Raw genomic sequence first — 19,086 nt, 5'->3', positions numbered from 1 at the left:
ATGTCTACTAGCAGGCTACAGGTTACAGCCGTAACAGTGAGATCAACCTGTGTCATCTCAGGACAAAAGAAATCAACAGCAAAAACTCTGCATTTTGTAATGATACCTTCACTCAAGATTAAGTCTTGAAAGACAGTGCAAGGTAAAAAACAAAGTTAAGTTAAGTAAACAACAACCAAATCTCTTCGGTAATTTGTGTCAGAGGCTTGAGAGCACTGCTCCCTCTGGGTCGCGGGCTGCTCTACTCATTGATTTGTTTTGGTTGAATGTCACTGTCTCACTGTCGGCTGATGTGTGTTTTTCTCCCTCACAGTTATTCAAAGCCCACAAATTAATGTGTCACCGCAGAAGAACACAGCAGAGAAAAAGTTTTCAGATCCATATGAAGAATTCCCAGGAGGAATGTCTAGTTGTGTTTCTGAGTTTTTTTCCTCGTCATACATGAATACTAAAGTACGTACTGCACTTTGATTTTGTAAATTAATGTAGAATCCATATAGCTTTGTACAGTTATGTGCAAATTACACAGTTGATTTTCAGTGAGTAAACTTCTCATTTAAATTCTTGTGTCCACATAGAATCATCTTGATGTACGATTTAAAAATGTTTTTCAAACACTTTGTACACAGTTAAATTTTTGAAATCATGTTTGGTTAAAATGAAGATAGTTTGTCCAAATTACTGTCCGAGGTAAACAGGTTTTGAAAACTTAGACATAAAACAAACTGATTGTACAACACAATCTATTTGTTTGGAATATGTTGCTAAAAGCAAACACATTTTTGAATTACCAGAGCATGTGTCATAGTTTAAAGGAACAGCTTATCTAAATGTGTCATACACTGTGGCCACAGTGACTGACCTTTGCCATCATTTCGTTTAGGACATACATTATTCAACATCTGTATCAGCTTGAAATCATACAGGCAGGCCGTTTCCTTAAAGAACAAATATGTTTATTTCCACTGAAATGTCATGTTTAAAACTCCCATCTGGACATGTTTTAACAGACATAGAATACAAAAAACGCAATGAATAACCATCCCTGTCTGTTATGGCTTCTCTACCAAAAAACAAAAACGTTCAAATACCTAATAACGATTTTCAAAAGTTCATCTATTCCTTCAGAATCTATAAATATGAAGATACTGTCCATTTCAAAACTTTAACTGCTGGACACAAGATGTCTCCCACAGTACTTCACTGAGAAGTCCTTTCTCGGTGCACTTGAGGTTTCAAGTTCAAGATGACACTTGTGCAAGTTACGAACTGGTTCATGATTGGTTTTCAATCTAGTTGGGATGTTATAAAAGCAACAATAAGTAAAAAAAAAAAATTATTGAGTGGAGGTGGGCTTCAAACAAATGTATATTTCGAAGTGTAGTGGGGTTGGACAGCCGAGGACCGGGCTTGCCCAGGGCCGGGAGCCAAAAGGACAAAGTGCAAAATAGCAGCTGAGGAGAGGACACCAATCACAAGAACTGTGACACAGACTTACTCAAAAACACACTCCAGCTCCTCTCTCAGCGGGAATCACTGAGTGAAACGGTGCCTCTCACCCTGTGGACGACTGACTGTGCCCAAGGCTAGAAGACTGTGTGAGTACAAAACTGACACAATGACAAACTGTTTCTCATGGACGTCACGTCTGCCTGACACATCCTGACATCTGTCACTTTTTTTAGGATTTCAGTTCCACAGGTCCTGCCATCTGTAGAGTTGTACAAGTGGTAGTTTTAACAATGACAAAAATCCAGCAGGGAACTCAGTGTGCCTGCTGAAAATTCTTAGTAAAATGTCTCAGTCTGCTCTGTAAATGTAAGTAGCTAAAAGGAAAACAGGAAGCAATAAAAGAAAAGCTGAAGTAGTCATGATAAGATAACGAGAATGACTAGATTTTTTCTTTTATGATTTTTTTGATCGCTTTAAAAGTGTGTTCTGATGGAAAGTTTTGATTCAATCAATTGGTGTTCATCAAGGGCCTACAGTATGTTAATACAAGATTGACTTTATTCCTCTGGTACATTATAAACTCAAGATGACAGATAATGCTCAATGACTTTATTTAATTATAACTTCGGTCGACCTTTGACATTAGGACAGCTTGGTTTAATTGTCCTGTCTTTGATCGTCTTCCTGACGAGATTAATTTGGAGATTTACACTTTTATATTTCATTTCCCTGCGTCAGCCACCTGAAATATTAATGCTGGTCATCATCAACATAATGATAGTTTAACAAGCTGTGGTTCAGGAGGAAAATGATACTGTCAGACTATCAGTAGTCTAATTTTAAACCTGCGTAATTTCCCCAGAGTATCTAAGATATTGGTGCTGTACAGAATGTCACAGTTTCTGCTGATGTTTGATGAAAACGCAGGTGTACTGTATGTACATACTTTGCATGTAAGAATTAATTCGTAATAGCTTTTCTATTCAGTTCAAAATTTTGTTGAATAAGCGATTTGGTGAAATTATTGCCATTTGCTCTTGAAATGAGTTGATTCATTATGATTCCCTTTACAGACAGCATCTACACATCACTTAAAACTTGCACTTTGCCAGCACGATCAGGAGTATTGGCAATGAGAGGATGGTTGAAAAAGACAGAGTGAAACCGGGGGAAAGAAGACAATACGTTTTTTTTCCTAAACACGACCGAGCACGATACCTCACACTCAACTTACACTAAACATTGCAAATTTGTTGCAAGTGTTGATCTCTTCCAAAACATGTTTTTCTTCATCTCTTTCTCTCCCATCACATCAGCCATATAATGTATAATCTGTGTATCTGTGCAAAGGCTATCTGCTTATATTGACATTTCTCCTGAGGAGTGATCAAACAGCATGGATTAGAAAATGAGGTCACTCAGTGTGAGTCTGTGCAACTCAATCCCTCTGTCATTCTTCCGTGTATCTTATCTATAGTGTGTGAGCTTCCACCGGGGACAGGTAGACCGGCTGCTGTTTACATTCTTTAGCTTGAGCTACAATGACTGGTGATAACACTCTTAATATGGAAAACCACTGGAGGTAACCAGCGTTCAAAACCCCCTGACATATATGTTCCTGCATTCAGAGCAGGAGTTTGTGCACTTTCACACGAGTGAGCTCACCTCCTCACTGAAGCTCGTCAGGAATATTCTTTTTTTTTTTTTTTAACATGGGGCAACCTGCCAGCAATTGGCCTGTGACCTCGATTTAAAATTGGAGATCCTCTGCTTTACATCAACAAAGGGTAAATTCTCAGTGAATGACATGGGGGTAAAAGACCGTTGCTGCACTGCTCTCCACAAGTTGCACCTTTGTAAGTGCTAAAAATACTTGATTTGACATCAGTTATTGGTGTTTCAAACAACAGAGAGCGGTACATGAGAGGATTTGTGTTCAAAGTAATGTAGTATGGATTTACCTCAGGTTATAACCACTACCTGAGCCATGTATGGATCCCAGTTGTTGTGAGCAAGGTCAAAAGATTCACTTACTGCTCCGAGGTTTCTCCCATCCTTATTGGACCAACAAACAACAGGCAATATGCAGGGAATACAGATCAGTCAGTATTCATCAGGCTTCAGCTGACATCAAAAACACAGCTGTCAGTGTTTAATTTGTCTGAGACTAACCTCCAACTTTGATGTGCACAGGATCCTCAACGTGAGTCCCTGTAGATAGTGCTGTGTGCTGCGGCCCACTCCAGTGGTAACCATGGCGACTGCAGAGCCGCCAAATGGACTGTGGCACAGAAACAACAAGGCCCATCAGTCAGATGAGCTCTCCAGCCATGGTATGTTCTTTAATGAAATAAATCATATTTTGTCATCTTTTATTGTTTATGTCATTTCTTACATACTGAAATAAATAAATAAAAAAATACCAGTACTGACGGATTACACACTTATTAGTGAGTTTTGGAGATAATTCTTGTTAATTTGTGTTAACCAACCACATTCAAACCCAACAAACTAAATTTCATGGTTGAAAATGTGTTTGCTTTACTTCAGATGCCATGTAGGATTATTGCAGAAATATGAGCAGAGGATGGGATCCCATTTGTCTCAGTTTTTTCCCATCTAGTTTTACATTTTAGATATGAAATGTACAGTATATTGTTGCTGACGGATGAATAATTTAAGCAATTTGTGTTCATCTCTTTGCAGCTGGGAGCCATGATAATGTGCAGGAGGACAATCTGAGACAGTGGCAGAAACATGCACAGGTATCCTGTATTTCCAAGCCTTTCTGTCTAAGTCATCTGAGAAGAAAAAATACAGATGTTCAGACTGTACAGAGCAAACTGAGGAAAGCAAAATGTGTAAAATGTAGGATGCTACATATGAGGGACGTCGTGTGTGTGAAATTTCTCATGTGTGTCTTACTGTAGAAGGTGAAGGTGAAAGTCCTGGAGCAGGTCCAGGATCAGCTCAGCGATATTCTCGACAATGCTCTGACCGAGTCCGTCCAGCCCTTCACCCACATCCAGCCGACCGTAAACGGAAAGATGACACGAAAGCCCTCATCCAGGTGAGAGGGAGGAGGCAATTCCTTTAGCAGTGCACATTTGACTCTGGTTGATATATTCTAATTCATCATCTCATTGGCTGTCGAACGTGCGTGTAAGTCAGTTTTTTTCCCCCGTTTTGTTTCAGATCTCAGAAAATGGATAATGGAAAAGTGTTTATGGACAGAGCATCACTGTTGGAGTAAGTATGAGAGACTGACAGTTTATTTCCCACTTAGTGAACACAAACAGCTTGGTGCAGACCCATTTGAACTTCAATACAGGGCTACAAATAACAGTGATTATAAATATGTCAGTAGTGAAAAATGTCCATTACTTTTTCTAAGGTGACGTCTTCAGTTTCTTGTTTTCTCTGAACAACAGTCCAAAACCCAAAGATAGATGATGAGTCTGTGTCTGTGTCTGTGTCTGTGTCTGTGTCTGTGTCTGTGTCTGTGTCTGTGTCTGTCCTCCTCTCCGTCAGTGAACTGTTTGAGATCAGTCACATCAGAACCATCTACCACATGTTCATAGCCGTGCTCCTCATCTTCTTCCTGAGCACACTGGCTGTCGACTATATCGACCAGGGCAGGTATGTAGCAAATACATTGCATGTGTTTGTGTGTGTGTGTGTGTGTGTGTGTGTGTGTGTGTGTGTGTGTGTGTGTGTGTGTGTGTGTGTGTGTGTGTGTGTGTGTGCGTGCGTGCGTGTGCGTGTGCGTGTGGATGCATGTTCATGACACTGACGTTTCCCTATGTGCCCCTATGACCCCAGAACCAAATCTAGGGAGACTCAATTAACCCTGAAGCTTTTCAAAACTTCTCACTTCTTATCTTCTCCTCCTCCTCATTGTGTGCCTCCCCGTCTTTTCTCCCTGCACCGCTGCTCGTCTGGCAGTAGGAAGATAACGCAATCAATTCCTCTGGCTATTCCTGCTGTTGCTTTCGGCTGCAGCAGTAATGATTTGGTTGCTGTTTGCAGACACAGGATTGTGAGTTTAATTCTTATGTTCCTCACTGGAACAAGTGCCAGGGGCAGCTCCACTGTGTGCAAATTATTCGATACATCCACCCTCAATTAACATTGATTTTAATATGGGTAAATTGATGAAATAAAAAATAATGATATCACACTTGCAAGTACATGTTGAATTTCAAACAAAACCTCTGACATGCTGCACTGAGTGGGTATATTAAATCTATTATTATCGTCACCAGAGGGGTCTTTTCAGATGGGAGAAAGTAATAGCGAAAAAATTTTCAAAGCATTTAATGGTGCCTGCAAGTTTATTAAAGGCATTCATGCTTGAATATAATTAAAATGGGCCGTCAAAGCCCTGATTAAAACTAAAAAAGACCACAGTGTTAAATAAACCACATCATCCAAACGAGCTGCCTTTTCTGTCACTGGCAACCACTTGGTTTTTGATTTTTATAATTATTTTCTTGGACAATGAAAATGCCTTCAGAATTAAATCTGTATCAGTATTTAAACATGTCTTACTGTAGTAATCACTTGCTTTCTTTTTATGCAATGACTTCCTCCAACTCACCACTTTAATTTTTCTCCTAATTCTCAGGTTGGTCTTGGAGTTTGACCTGCTTTTCTTCGCCTTTGGGAAGCTGGGGACAGTCACCTGGGCTTGGGGTGTGATGTTCGTCTACACGCTGCTCGTTCCCTACTACACCCTGGTGTTTTGGGGTTCCCTGTACCACAGCTTGTCCTCCAAGTTGGGGCTGTCTCTGGGGACAGGGTTGATCTTGTGTGCCGTACAGACCTGTGTTCTGGGGCTGTTTCCGATCTATACAGTCGTAAACAACCAGCTGCCACCAGCTTCACGGTTCATTGTGATACTGGAGCAGGTCAGTGTGTGTGTGTGTGTGTGTATATGTGTGTTTCATGGCTAAATCTTGTCGAGTGCATTGGTATAGAAGTTTGACTCGTGCTCCAGCAAAAGAATGATGTGTTCCTCACAAAGTTTAACAGGTTTCGCTGTCACGTTTGTAGAGAACGGGGAAAAAGTTTTGGATTGCTTCGGGCAATTATTTGTGCAAATGCCACCCACATTAGAGCTTTACTGATACATTAAAGTTTAACTTATCACAGATATTGTATAATGTATCAGTAAATACTGAATGTTGCTCGATAATGTAACAAGAAATTGCAGAACATTTATCAGAGGTCACTGAAAAGTTTGTTTTTCAACTGTAAAATGTCCAACTGAGGACACAGCTTGTTTAATACCTGATTTGAAGGATTTTTTTTTTTACTTTCCAATACTGATAATGGCTTTAAGAATACACACCATACACAGGGACCATGCACAGGTGAGCTTGTTACTGTACCTAGTAATCTGTGTGTGTGTGTGTGTGTGTGTGTCAATGAACTAAATACAACAGAAGACATGGACAAGGCATGAATATGCACTGAGACAACATAAAAAGCTCAAATGACCTAAATAGAACAGCAAACATGAAAAAAGACAAAACTAGTCCACACTTGCTGTTTATGAGACTCTTGGCAAACAGTAGAGGAGAAAATTAAATTTTCTATGACTCATGAATGTAGACATCACCTCCTTTAGAAGAGAAATGTTTTTTGAGTGGGGTTACACATAGAAACCGGCAAGATGATGAACCGGACTACAGAGCAACACGCTTTAAATTTTCTCTCACAACATAAAAATGTGATTTGTTACTTAGATGCATCAAACCAGAGGCAGGATCGGATGTTATTTATTGTATACACTTGATGTGGAAGCAGTTCATGCAGCCCTATTCAAGTGTGCCTCTGCATTCACACGGCGTACTCCCCTCCCTGCAGCATAGTGCACATCCACTTGCCTGAAAGCTACTCGGCTGTTTGCTGCTACGTCTGCCACCGCTGCTGCTTTTCATGTAACATTTCAAAAACCCCACCTCCACGCCAGCACTGACCTGTAGGCCATGAGTCCACCTTCCCCCAGGGGGTATTGCTACTCTCTTCACTGTCTGCTGTGCTGAGCTTGGTGCTTTGCTCCAAACATAGGTTGTTCAAAGATTTAAAGGTTGTTTAGTGTTAAATTTCATTTATTAACTCCTGCTGTACGATTAAAATTATTTTATTGCAATGTAAACTGCTGCTCAGCATAAAAATCCACTAGAATAAAACCTAGGCATATGCTGTAAATTCTTATTAGGAATTGCCTGGGCTAGAAAAAAACCCAGTACATAACAGTATATTACAGATAACATTATATTAATTGGTAATCCAAATTATAAATGCAGCCCTGCCATGAGCAGGAATATAGCGATAAGAAAAGAAAAGCCTGCTGGCCAGAGATGAGAGCCTTCCAACTGGAAAGCCACTAAAAGAGACTGCATGCAGATCTCAGTGCTGCCAATGTTTGAACATCACAGGCCCATACTGTAATACCTCCTCATCCTCTTTATTACACCAGCTCCGGTCTCCCAAAACCGCCTTAGCACTAAGATCATTTTAGCTCCATTCGATGGAGTGAGATAATCCCGTGTGCTTAGATGCTTTTGGGAAACCCGGTCCTGATCCTCATCTGACCTGGGTCCAGGCAGTCTATTTGTCACCCTGAAGCCATGAAAGCTGGCCATTTTGATGCATAAACCAATGATTTTAATTCACTAAAATGCCCCAAAAAGAGAAAGTGGTTCCTTGATGTATGCAGACTGATGACACACACACAGTTTTTGACAGGCTAACATGATGAGCTCTCCAGCTAAAGAGGAAGTCAACATTCAAATGAATTATATGACATTTGGTCAGTGTATACAAAACGATGTAGGTTGTTCTCTTTGGACATCCTGTCCGTACAATGCAGCAGCTACTATTACTGATACATTATGTCTCACTTCACATTATAGCTGTATCAATTCCCCCCCCAGATACGATTCCTGATGAAGAGCTACTCCTTCATGAGAGAAACTGCTCCTGTTGTAATGAGGAACACACCAAAGGAAGGTATTGCACTGTATTGTATTGATGTCAGGTGTATTTACTCCTCAGGCGTTGTCATTACTCACAGTGACACTACCAGACACGGTAGAAAAATGACTAAAACAGAGCTCAGCAGGATGCCACCCAAATGATTCATGTTGAAGTTAAAAACTAACAATGAATACAACATACAATAAACAACCTCCAGTGTGTGCAGCCCCGTGAGATTCTGTTGTAAAAGTCTGTTAATGGGAGATAAAGCTTAGAAACAGCTGTACAGTCCACAGTCTGCCTCACTTTGAATGAGGTTATGCAATGAAATTGAAAATAAGATCTTTGCTCAACACAGATATATGATGTTCATATGTGATGTTAAAGGCAATTATCAGAAAACATCATTCTTTTAAAAGTTTTAAATGTCATCAGTATCAGCAGGAGGCTAAAACTAGACATGCTGAAGTGCAGCAAAAGAAATCACAAGAAGATATTACACACTTTTAGGCAGGTAATTTGGCATAATGGCCTAACGATTTTGCAATAAACCCACGGTCATTTAATTTCAAAGACAGCCATTTGTTAGCAGTTTCCGACATAATGGCAGAGTAAAGCTTTAGCACTCACAAATGGGAATTTTGATATCTGGTATTATGCCAAACATTTGGAAGAAGAAAAATGACATAAGGAGCTTACGTCTGAACATCAGACCTTAAATCAGCTTTTTTTTTTAACCCTTTTTTAAAAATAATTCAACGCAACTTGTGATAATGTGTGTGTGACTTGTAATAATTTCACTGTCAGATTGTAAATTTAAAAACCGGACCCCTTCTAGTTTGATAGACGCACTTCATTAACTGTTGTTGCCTTTCAGGAGAAAGTCCCAGATTCCCAACATTTTCCAGCTACCTGTACTTCCTCTTCTGTCCAACTCTCATCTACAGGGAATCATATCCGCGGTAAGACATACAATTTTGTCCCCTTGCCTCGGATCACGTTCGCTTTTCCTTTTGTTCTTTTGTTTAGTGAAATAATCTAAGTACAAATGACGAGTGAATATTATTGTTGCACCACAAACTCATTATATGCTGGAATTCAAAGCTAAGCAGTGGTTAGGATTTCTTATTCACACTGCATCAATGAAAAGCATTGAAACGCATTAATTAATTGAGAAGCGGAAACGGTCCTTTGTCCTTTGACATAAAATTGCCCTTCTACATTAAAGACAGTCAAGTTCAACTTCAAATATGATGATTATTTAGTCGTAGTATAAGTAGTGACATCCTGTCTTTCTTCACAGAAACACCCACATCAGATGGAATTATGTTGGCGTTACTCTTGGCATGGTAAGACTAAGCCCTTTTGTGGGATTAATGACCTTGAGAAGATGGAAGTTGCTAATAGCACTGGAGTGTGGTGTAATAATGTGAAGTAATCATACACTACAGGTGTTTAATGGCTTTAATCTTTGATATCTTAGATCAGTTATTGCAGTTCTAAAGCATGCTCTGTTTTGTGTTTCAGTTTCCTGGGTATAACTAACTGTTTTATAACATTATAATTATTTCTTTGTAGATCTTGGGCTGCCTTTTTTATGGCTACTTTATTCTGGTGCGCCTCTGCATGCCCGTCTTCAGACTTGAGACAAACCAGCTGTTTAGTAAACGGACCATGGTTCTAGCTGTGTTCCACTCAATATTACCAGGTATTGTACTTATCAGCCCAGAAATGGCACTAGCTGTATACACACACACACACACACACACACACAATTTACTGGAACATTTTCCAGGTAATATCAGAAGGAAGTCAAGTACAAAACAAACATATAAATTAAAGTTCAGATGTGACTTCATGCGTAACTTCACTTCTACAACCTCTATTATCTCTCACTTGTATGAGTCAGAACTGGTTAATACATTACTGACAATGTAAGTGGAGGAGTGGAGTCTCTAGTGTTCATAAGAAAAGTGATAAGATTAAACGTGCTATTATGTAATCAGATACAGGTAACTAAAAGACAGGCATGTTTATTACTCTCTGTGAGTGAATACCTGTTTGAGTAAGTGCTGATATAAAAGCAGTGTTAAGTCACAATTCTTTGGAGAAATGGAGAAAGCTGGGAGCAATTCCCTGAATAAAAGTGTTCCTCATACCCCCCCCCCCCCCCTTCTCTGTGTCTCAGGTATAATGCTCCTTCTGTTGTGTTTCTTCGCCTTCCTGCACTGCTGGCTCAACCTCTTCGGGGAGCTGCTGCGCTTCGCTGACAGGATGTTCTACAAGGTGTGTGTGTGTGTGTGTGTGTGGTATGCTTGATTTTCTGTGGCATCACTTCTCCTGTGAACACATGCTTTTTTTTTTTTTAACAACGCTTGCTTTTCCAGAAGGGAACTATTTGATTAATGACAAGTTAAGAACTGCAGCACGGTTGCGTGATGGTCCCAAAACAGTTAAACAGTTTCCATCGTTTTACATTCTGCTGATACAACTCCTTCTCGAACGAGAGACTAAACCATGATTTAGGTTGTGTCTGAAAGTACATGCTTGCTTTTATTGGCCACTTCCTCTTGAGTTTTGCGCTCATGTGACTCTCTGCTATGTCTGGGGTGTATTCCTGTCTGAAGTCTGAAGTTGTGATCATAGGAAGATGTGTAGACGGTGAACAGAAAAACTGCTGTTCATCAAGACACAGCAGAAAATTAAAGCCACAACTATTTGCTTTCATGTTTGGTTTGTGTGCGGGTTAAAGAATAGGGATATAACATGTTTATTGCTGAGCTTTAGAGCTGCTGGAAGGATTTTAATACTTCCACTATATACTATTACTATATACTATATACTACTACTATAATACTACTACTGCTGGAGTGTTTAAATACTTTGGACAGAGCCATGCTAGCTCCCCCTGCTTCCATTCTTTATGCTAAGCCAAGCTAATCCCTCCATACCTACCATACAGAAATAATAGTGCTGTCAGTCTTCTCATCTCACTCTCTGAAAGAAAGCACGTAAGCGTATTTCCAAAAATGTTTGACTGTTCTTTCAAATATAAACTTTACAGCTCTCTTTGCTGTGTATTTATTTGTTTGCTGTAATAATGCATTTTTCTTGAAACCTGCTCCTGACTACATGCAAAGGATGACTGGCATCAGTAAAGTTATATTTCATTTGATTTTTAAGGGAATAAAATTATACAGGTTTGGCTCTCAGCAGTCTCACTCATGAATAATTTGATTGCAGTCTACCCAGTGTTTTTCAAGCCTCAAAATAAAGTGATTATACCCTACTCTGTTTTTATTTTGAGCCAAACACTCACACACTGATTGATCTTTTCATTTTCCAGGACTGGTGGAACTCTACATCCTTTGCCAACTATTACCGTACCTGGAATGTAGTGGTTCATGACTGGTTGTATTACTACGGATACAGAGACTTCCTCTGGGTGAGTGCCATTACAGAAAACTGAGATTAAACACACGGTCAGTTAACAAGTAAATATTAATAAACATTAATGTCATGTCGCAGTGGGCTTTGACTGTGTTTCCAAAGTGGCATGTCCTGTGATGAAGTGTGTTGTAGTAGTTTAACACTCGCCCTGTAATTCTCGTGACACAAAATCCACGCTGAACCAGCCTGACCCCTGAACTGTGAGCCTCTCTCTCGCTCTCTCTCTCGCTCTCTCGCTCTCTCTCTCTCTCTGTTCTTCCTCTGATCCCTGCAGCTGTCGAAAAGGAAATTCCGCACAGCTGCCATGCTCTCCGTGTTCATCGTCTCCGCTGTCGTCCATGAGTACGCCTTGACATTGGGCTTCGGCTTCTTCTACCCGGTCATGTTCTGCCTCTTTGCAGTCTTTGGAGGTGAAGGATACGCTCATTATACAGTGAACAATTTCTCTGACCAGGCTGCTGAAAAGAATGTGATAACCTCAACGCCTTTAAGAGAGAAAAAAAAAAAAAAAGAAAGAAAGAAAGGAGAACAGAAGAAAAAGTTTCATGTCTAGATGAAAACCCTCACTGGAGTTAAAACACTGTCTCTGAGTTGACTTTCAATCACTGGTTAAAAATATGTAAATGTGCCCTTCTATATTCTGAACTGTACTGTAAAGCCTTCAAAGTTGAAATCTGTAATTATTCACTCACATTTAGTAGCTGTTTTCAGAGGACGACTCTCATCATATTTAAAGAAAAACTGTGGGACTCAATAAGTAATCATCTGACAGGAATGTTGTTTTTTTTACCTTTCATGTTCTCACTGTTTGCCCCGTCTGTCCCTCACTAATCCCCTCACATCTCACAGCCTTAATGCAAATAAGGAGTTACTGTTTAACTAGAGATAGGCTTTTGTCATCAACAACATCACCTCATGTCTTCTGGTTTTCAGTGGTCTTCAATTTTACCATGAATGACAAGCGTCAGAACCCTGCGTTCAACGTCATCATGTGGGCGTGTCTCTTCCTCGGCCAGGGCATCCAGGTGTGTCTGTACAGCCAGGAGTGGTACGCCCAAATACACTGCCCGCGGAAAGAGGTGTGTAATCTACTTACAGCATGTCTCCTGCTTGAACTAGAAAGGCAATGTCATGATCAGACTGATTCTTTTTTCATTTGTTTCCATTCTTTAAGGACAGCTTCCCTTTCTATGACACCAGGCCTTATCAGAAGGTTGTTTTACGTCATTTAACGTAGAATTATGCTGAGCACAACCTGATTAAAAGTGTGAGAAACATGAATTTCTTCTGCTGCTTCTTTGTAGGCTTACACATGTCCATTGAGGCTCATCACTCAGGCCTTCAAAAAGCTTGACAAGACAGACATCACTGTATTTCATAGCAACAAAAAAAGGGTCATAAACCATGCTTTCTGTCAGGTTTTATTAAACTTTAGTTTTCTTGGCTACATCTGTGACAGATGAATCGATAAAACCTGACACAAAGTGAGATTTGTGAGCCTTTTTTTTCAGCAGAACATATGAAGACATGTTTTTATAGTGAGATTTATTATGGCGTTTGAGGGTATAAACAACCTCCCCGCTGGATTGTTTTTAAGCTCAGTGAGAAGCAGTGACTCATGTGACCGCATGTTGTAGATTTTAAATGAAACAGCAAGCTGTTTGTTTGTAGTACTCTGCACTACAGTGATGTCATTAGACAGTACTTTGACCCCAGTTTCTGAGGTACTTAAATGGAAAACAGGCCAGCAGGTGAATAACATTGAAATACAAATTATATTAAGACTTGACTAAAACACCAAACATACTGTTACATAATACAGGACTAGATTACATGACTTGGACTTGAGTAGTTTTGGTGTTGGACGTCACTAACCAGATTAATCTGACTGACCCCTGTCACTATTTTATCTGACTTTCTCTTCTGTCTCTTCTTATCTGCACCCATTCATGAGCATCAGGTGCTACACAGACTGCATGCATAAGTGTAGACACACTTAGAGAGCGCATAAAATTGTTCGTAAAGAGATAACACACCCAACTTACACACATAAGCCCATGTAGAAGAGCCACATGTGTTGAGTTACTGACGTTTGTAAAACTCAGACATGTATTTAACCCTTAAAAAAACCCCTCCCTTCAAAGTCCAGGCGTTTGATGAAGTCGCAGATGTGAAGGATTTGCATGACAGATGGGCACAGATGAACTTAACATACTTATTCCACTATGAACTACTGCATCTCTGTGTATCCCCAGCTAAAGCCTCTCCTCCACAGTCAGTGGCGTCATTCACACACACAATGGCTTAACACAGATAACTGCTGTCTATAAATAGAAGTGATGTCTGTAATATGAGGTTATTACGTGATAATAAATGGGTGTTAAATCATACAGATACAGATAAATGTATAAAAAGATTACAGATTATGTTACTAGATGGAGGAGGAGCAGCAGCAGCATCACTGTATGAATATTAAGACTAATTCTTCTACTCTTCCTCATCAGAATAGTTTTTGGGAGCTGGTAACGCCTCGATCCTGGTCCTGCAGCTACCAGAGATGAGGCTGCCTTTCTCCTGGGCTGGAGGGATAAATGATGACAAGATGGAGGTCTGAAAATCACAATGGACTAAACATAAATACGAAAGCACAGAAGGAAAACTTGAAAGAGATGTAAATATAAAAGGATTTCTGTTTTTAGCATGTAAAGATTTTCTTGGGTCAAGATGTGACTATGACTAGTTGTTTTTATGTTGTGTGACTGATGTGACTGATATGTCACTGGTCTATCACCTCTGAATTATTTCAACTTTTTATTTGTACTGATACCATTAAATAGTTTTTAATAACTCGGGCTGTGTAAACCGTTCTTGAAAAATGATTTTCATGGACTGATATAATACTGTAAGCAAACTGTTGCACATTAATAAACTTGTTTATTGACTGAAGTGTTGTTTGGTCAAGTGTGTAGCAATTAAAAAAAAACTAAACACATGTTCATTTGTAATTTTTTGGATTTGTGACCTTTAAACAGTGCCAGGCTAACTGTTTCCCCCTGTGTTAAGTCTTTATGTTAAGATAAGCTAATCATAGACTAAATTGTGTACTTAATTTTTTATTTCTGCTGCCTTTGTATTAAAGCTAAACATAGTTACCTGAAGACGAAACTGGAAAAAAACAGTGTCTTCATCGTCATCTTGCAGCAGCCTCGTGTCTTTGATTTCATCTTTTGTAAGGTGTACAAAACATTTCACTCAAAACAGATCAAAACAGTGACAACGTGGCTTTGCTGCAGTTAAGGTCTCCTGGCCTGCGGCATGTGCTGCACGTTTTAATCCAGCCTTGGTCAACATTCAGACGACAGGGATTGGTTGGGAGACCAGGTACGTTAACCGACCAACCACAGGAAGCACATCGTCTTATCAGTCTGCCACAAAGCCTCTGTTTGTCTGCCTGCCATGTCCCTCTGAAGTCATACAGGAAGAAGAGGATTAACATTGGTACAGTGTTTGCATTAGTGATGTAATGCTCTGTAAACTGATACACCGTAATACCATGAGAGCTCAGAGTGGTGCAGCAGAACAGTAGTTTGAGAGGCATTGTCAGTAGTAGAACTGAATAAATTTGTCTACCATTGACATGGTCCATCAAATTTTACGCTAGGAAATAAAATCCATTTGTCTTTTTTAATTCAACAGTTTTGTTTGACAGCTTTTATCTCCAGCTTTCTTGTGCATCAAAGAGGCTGTGACATATATTATTTCTTTGGTGGATGCAGTTGTCAGTGTCAGTCTTTAATGAGCCAGAACCTCCATCTTCTGCACATCATTGCTCCAGTTTGAAACGTCATCTTTTCCGAATGAATATAAAGAGGGGAAAGGAAATATGTAGACATAAAAAAAACAACAACACTATAATTCATTTGGAGTTGTGTGTCTGGACATCTGACAAATGTGTATCTAATATTCACTCTCCCTTTAGCGCTGGCATCCACCACCTTCTGAGAGCAAAATCTATCTATTTAGCTGCTACAGTACTCCATGGTGTTCACCAGTTAGTTATCATATAGTCATATAGTTAGTAATCAAATAGTCTGTCTGTTGTTTACTGATGGGCTGTAGCACATAGCTTGTTTGCTGAAAACATCTGCCAGCTGTGACTAGAAACAAGGCTGATGAGAGTGGTGAGACTGAACCAAACATAGCTGTTGTAGCTGTTAAACCAAAACAAGCTTAAAGTATGGAGGTAGATCTGTTTCAACAGATCGACAATCCGTGCGTAAATGTGTGATCTGTAAATATAACACCTTCCACGAATACAACAAATACGTTTGCAAGTTCACAAAAATATCTTGCAAATACAAAACACATTTGCAAATACACAAACAAATTCCACAACTAAAAAAAAAACTGTGAATACATTCCATTCATTTACAAATAAATGAAAACTAATAATAATAATAATAATAATAGTAATAGTCTATATTTATTTATGTTATCTCTGACTGGATGTTTACTATAAAAGTTGTATATGGAGAAGTGCAAGTGTTAACTACCAAAACAAAAATAACATACAGTAAATGAGTGAATAAATAAGAAGTCACACAAATAAAACAATTTTTCATGGTGGAGTTTCATCTTGTTATACAATGCCGTCAACCAAACGGTTTATTAACACATAAAATCTGAATTTACATTCAGATATGCCAATATGCACGTCATATATGTGCATGAGTTGAATCTCCATATGTGAAATATATGTACATATTAAATAATATACAGTATAGCCTGTATATGTAAAAATTACATGTAAAACCTATTAGAAACTTGGAACAATATCATATATTGACATATATGTCTAGCTAATAGAAATATGTTTTTAATGATGTCTGTTTATATTATAAATTTAAATTATACACAGATGTTACACGAATATATATCCATCCCAAAGCCTGTCAGTATATGTTCATTATATATTTAAATGTAAAAGATAGACATGCATGGTTAAATTTAATAAGAAATTATTAAGGAAATCATATACAAACAAAACATTTTTTTAATAAAGATGTTGGTATAATAAAGTTGCATTTTACTATGACTATTTCATATATGTATGTATGAATATCATAATAATATATCCTCTTATAGATGGCACATACGGTAACATCACTCTTGATGTGGGAAGAAGTATGTCATATGTCATAAGTCAGACTATAGTAAGACATAAAAACGCCACACTATAGTAAGGCATTAAAACCTGAAAGTATATATACATAAAAATGGAATGAAAATGTCAATGTATAGTAAAACATAAAAATGTCATAATAATGTCATAACATAGTAAGGCATAACAATGTCTTTAAAACGTGATAGTATACAAAGCTATAAAAATTTCATGAAATCTAATTTATTTTCATTTAGTTTTTTACTTCATAGTATAATAAGGCAAAAAAATGTAGTATAGAAGCATAGAAGCATAGCATAGTATAGAAAGGCATAGGAATGTCATAAAAACATCATTTTATGGTAAGCCATAAAAATATGATTAAAATGTCAGAAAATGTCATAGTATAGTTGGCACAAAAATTTCATAAAAGTGTCATAGTATATTAAGGCACATAAATTTCACTAAAATGTCATAGTATAGTAAGTCACAAAAATTTCATAAAAATGTCATAGTATAGTAAAGCACAAATATTTCATAAAAACGTCATAGTATATTACAGCATAAAAACGTCATAGTATAGTGAGGCATAAATATGTCATAAAAATGTCATAGTATAGTAAGGCAAAAAAATGTCATCAAAATTTCATAGTATAATAAGGCATAAGAACGTCATAGTATAGTAAGGCATAAAAGTGTCATAAAAACGTCATAGTATAGTAAGGCATAAAAATGTCATAAAATTTCATATTATAGTACAACATAAAAATGTCATACTATAGAAAGGCACAAAAATTTCATAAGCAATGTCGTAGTATAGTAAGGCATAAAAATGTCATAAAAATGTCATAATATAGTAAGGCACAAAAATTTCATAAAAATGTCATAGTATAATAAAGCATAAAAATGTCATAGTATAGTACGGCATAAAAACGTCATAGTATAGTAAGGCATAAAAATGTCATAAAAACGTCATAGTATAGTAAGGCACAACAATGTCATAAAAACGTCATAGTATGGTAAGGCATAAAAATGTCATCAAAATTTCATAGTATAATAAGGCACAAAAATATCATAGTATAGTACAGCATAAAAATGTCATAATATAGTAAGGCATGAAAATGTCATAATAACGTCATAGTATAGTAAGGCGTAAAAATGTCATAAAAAATTCATGGTATAGCAAGGCATAAAAATGTCATAAAAAGTCATAGTATAGTAAGGCATAAAAATGTCATAGTATAGTAAGGCATAAGAATGTCATAAAAACGTCGTAGTACAGTAAGGCAAAAAAATGTCATAATAACGTCATAGTATAGTACGACATAAAAATGTCATAAAAACGTCATAGTATAGTAAGGCATAAAAATGTCATAAAATTTCATAGTATAGTACGAAATAAAAAAGTCATAGTATGGTGAGGCACAAAAATTTCATAAGCAATGTCGTAGTACAGTAAGGCATAAAAATGTCATAAAAATGTCATAGTATAGTAAGGCACAAAAATTTCATAAAAATGTCATAGTATAATAAGGCAAAGAAATGTCATAGTATAGTACGGCATAAAAACGTCATAGTATAGTAAGGCATAAAAATGTCATAAAAACATCATAGTATGGAAAGGCATAAAAATGTCATAAAAACGTCATAGTATAGTAAGGAACAAAAATGTCATAAAAACGTCATAGTATAGTAAGGCATAAAAATGTCATCAAAATTTCATAGTATAATAAGGCACAAAAATATCATAGTATAGTACAGTATAAAAATGTCATAATATAGGAAGGCATGAAAATGTCATGAAAATGTCATAGTATAGTAAGGCTTAAAAATGTCATAAAAGATTCATATTATAGTAAGGCATAAAAATGTCATAAAAAGTCATTGTATAGTAAGGCATAAAAATGTCATAGTATAGTAAGGCATAAAAATGTCATAAAAACGTCATAGTATAGTAAGGCATAAAAATGTCATAAAAACGTCATAGTATAGTAAGGCACAAAAATGTCATAAAAACGTCATAGTATAGTAAGGCA

At 37.7% G+C, this 19,086-nt stretch overlaps 1 protein-coding gene across 2 annotated transcripts; it reads left to right on the top strand.

Annotated features, from left to right (window-relative positions):
• Positions 1 to 1,489: 1,489 nt before the first annotated feature.
• Positions 1,490 to 14,881, top strand: LOC111223955 (sterol O-acyltransferase 2-like). 2 transcript variants are annotated; one of them, XM_022748271.1, is made up of 16 exons: positions 1,490 to 1,598; positions 3,646 to 3,785; positions 4,159 to 4,217; positions 4,383 to 4,522; positions 4,648 to 4,701; positions 4,984 to 5,091; positions 6,080 to 6,362; positions 8,397 to 8,472; positions 9,317 to 9,401; positions 9,743 to 9,788; positions 10,018 to 10,147; positions 10,628 to 10,725; positions 11,786 to 11,884; positions 12,164 to 12,299; positions 12,823 to 12,968; positions 14,399 to 14,881. In XM_022748271.1, the coding sequence occupies exons 2-16, from the start codon at positions 3,707 to 3,709 to the stop codon at positions 14,501 to 14,503; spliced, it is 1,644 nt and encodes a 547-aa protein (XP_022603992.1). In that variant the 5' UTR covers positions 1,490 to 1,598; positions 3,646 to 3,706; the 3' UTR covers positions 14,504 to 14,881. The 2 variants fall into 2 exon arrangements, with proteins under 2 accessions (XP_022603992.1, XP_022603994.1); XM_022748273.1 differs by having other exon boundaries at positions 1,491 to 1,598; positions 14,394 to 14,881.
• Positions 14,882 to 19,086: the final 4,205 nt, after the last annotated feature.

Source organism: Seriola dumerili, unplaced genomic scaffold (assembly GCF_002260705.1).
Source record: "Seriola dumerili isolate Sdu_G_001 unplaced genomic scaffold, Sdu_1.0 BDQW01000121.1, whole genome shotgun sequence".
Classification (NCBI taxonomy): domain Eukaryota; kingdom Metazoa; phylum Chordata; class Actinopteri; order Carangiformes; family Carangidae; genus Seriola; species Seriola dumerili.
The sequence above is the reverse complement of the archived record's forward strand: the minus strand, read 5'-3'. Positions and strand labels throughout refer to the sequence as shown.